This window comes from Limulus polyphemus, unplaced genomic scaffold (genome assembly GCF_000517525.1).
Source record: "Limulus polyphemus unplaced genomic scaffold, Limulus_polyphemus-2.1.2 Scaffold12963, whole genome shotgun sequence".
Lineage (NCBI taxonomy): Eukaryota > Metazoa > Arthropoda > Merostomata > Xiphosura > Limulidae > Limulus > Limulus polyphemus.
In genome coordinates this window covers 1-2,147 of record NW_013678573.1, presented here as the reverse complement: position 1 = coordinate 2,147, position 2,147 = coordinate 1, and the positions used below count along the sequence as shown (strand labels likewise).

Sequence of the window (2,147 nt, the reverse complement as noted above, 5' to 3'; positions counted from 1 at the left end):
ACCAGGTTGAGCCAAACCTCACAATAACAAGAGACTTGGTAGAAGACCAGGTTGAGCCAAACCTCACAATAACAAGAGACTTGGTAGAAGACCAGGTTGAGCCAAACCTCACAATAACAAGAGACGTGGTAGAAGACCAGGTTGAGCCAAACCTCACATTGACGAGGGGCTTGCTGGAAGACCAGGTTGAGCCAGAACTCACAATAACAAGAGACGTGGTAGAAGACCAGGTTGAGCCAGAACTTACAATGACAAGAGACTTGGTAAAAGACCAGGTTGAGCCAAACCTCACAATAACAAGAGACTTGATAGAAGACCAGGTGGAGCCAAACCTCACAATAACAAGAGACGTGGTAAAAGACCAGGTTGATCCAGAACTCACAATAACGAGAGACTTGGTAGAAGACCAGGTTGAGCCAGAACTCACAATAACAAGAGACTTGGTAGAAGACCAAGTTGAGCCAAACCTCACAATGACGAGGGGCTTGCTGGAAGACCAATTTGAGCCAAATTTCACAATAACAAGAGACTTGGTAGAAGACCAGGTTGAGCCAAACCTCACAATAACAAGAGACGTGGTAGAAAACCAGATTGAGCCAGAACTCACAATAACGAGAGACGTGGTAGAATACCAGGTTGAGCCAGAACTCACAATAACAAGAGACTTGGTAGAAGACCAGGTTGAGCCAGAACTCACAATAACGAGAGACTTGGTAGAAGACCAGGTTGAGCCAGAACTTACAATAACGAGAGACGTGGTAGAATACCAGGTTGAGCCAAACCTCACAATGACGAGGGGCTTGCTGGAAGACCAGGTTGAGCCAAACCTCACAATAACAAGAGACGTGGTAGAAGACCAGATTGAGCCAAACCTCACAATAACGAGAGACGTGGTAGAATACCAGGTTGAGCCAAACCTCACAATAACAAGAGACGTGGTAGAAGACCAGATTGAACCAGAACTCACAATAACAAGAGACTTGGTAGAAGACCAGGTTGAGCCAGAACTCACAATAACAAGAGAAGTGGTAGAAGACCAGGTTGAGCCAAACCTCACAATGACGAGGGGCTTGCTGGAAGACCAATTTGAGCCAAACCTCATAATAACAAGAGACGTGGTAGAAGACCAGATTGAGCCAAACCTCACAATGACAAGAGACGTGGTAGAAGACCAGATTGAGCCAAACCTCACAATGACGAGGGGCTTGCTGGAAGACCAGTTTGAGCCAAATTTCACAGTGAAGAGAGACGTGGTAGAAGACCAGGTTGAGCCAGAACTCACAATAACGAGAGACTTCTTTGAAGGTGGTTATATTTGAGCATTGATCAGTCACAGTGTGAAACCACAAAAAGTGAGAAAATTATTAATCAGACATTTTCTACCACTCTCAGTCTAGAGTAAAACTTTATCAATTTTTGTAAATAACTCTCTGTTGTATTTACTGAGAACTTTACGTGTGAGAATAACGGACTCGACGAAATATAATTGGAGTAATTTAAACCCAAATATACGCAACGCTTCCGCCATCTAGTGGTGAATGTGGTTATTAATTTTCATTCTAAGTATAATGTCAGTCTAAAAGTAAATCTAATACATACCATAACATAGTGCCTAGACCACTAATATGTCTGTCGTATCCTAGCAGGCCTGATATAGAGCATAAGGCCTCATCAATTCTGAGTATAGTAGTTATAGTGAGTTTAACATATTATTACACATTTTTGCTTTGCGTTCATGAATAAGTTATTCGAATTACTTTAAAAGAAAAAGAAGAAACGGTTTTAAAGTTTAATTTTCCGTAAAAAGACATCTTTATTAATCTTATGTTGCTGGTTAGAGAACGTATACAGTGAAAGGTCAGTAAGATGGATCTTTATTAATCTCATGTTGCTGGTGAGAGAACGTATACAGTTAAAGGTCAGTAAGATGGATCTTTATTAATCTTATGTTGCTGGTGAGAGAACGTATACAGTGAAAGGTCAGTAAGATGGATCTTTATTAATCTTATGTTGCTGGTGAGAGAACGTATACAGTGAAAGGTCAGTAAGATGGATCTTTATTAATCTTATGTTGCTGGTGAGAGAACGTATACAGTGAAAGGTCAGTAAGATGGATCTTTATTAATCTTATGTTGCTGGTGAGAGGA

At 41.0% G+C, this 2,147-nt stretch overlaps 1 protein-coding gene across 1 annotated transcript in view; it reads left to right on the top strand.

The window, feature by feature from the left end:
- Window positions 1–1,319, top strand: part of LOC106477136 (titin-like) — a 3,604-nt gene extending 2,285 nt beyond the window's left edge. Inside the window, exon 2 of the mRNA XM_013937728.1 lies at window positions 6–1,319. Within this exon, the coding sequence (XP_013793182.1) occupies window positions 6–1,319 (1,314 nt within the window). The remainder of the gene's footprint in view (window positions 1–5) is intronic.
- The last annotated feature ends 828 nt before the right edge of the window (window positions 1,320–2,147 follow it).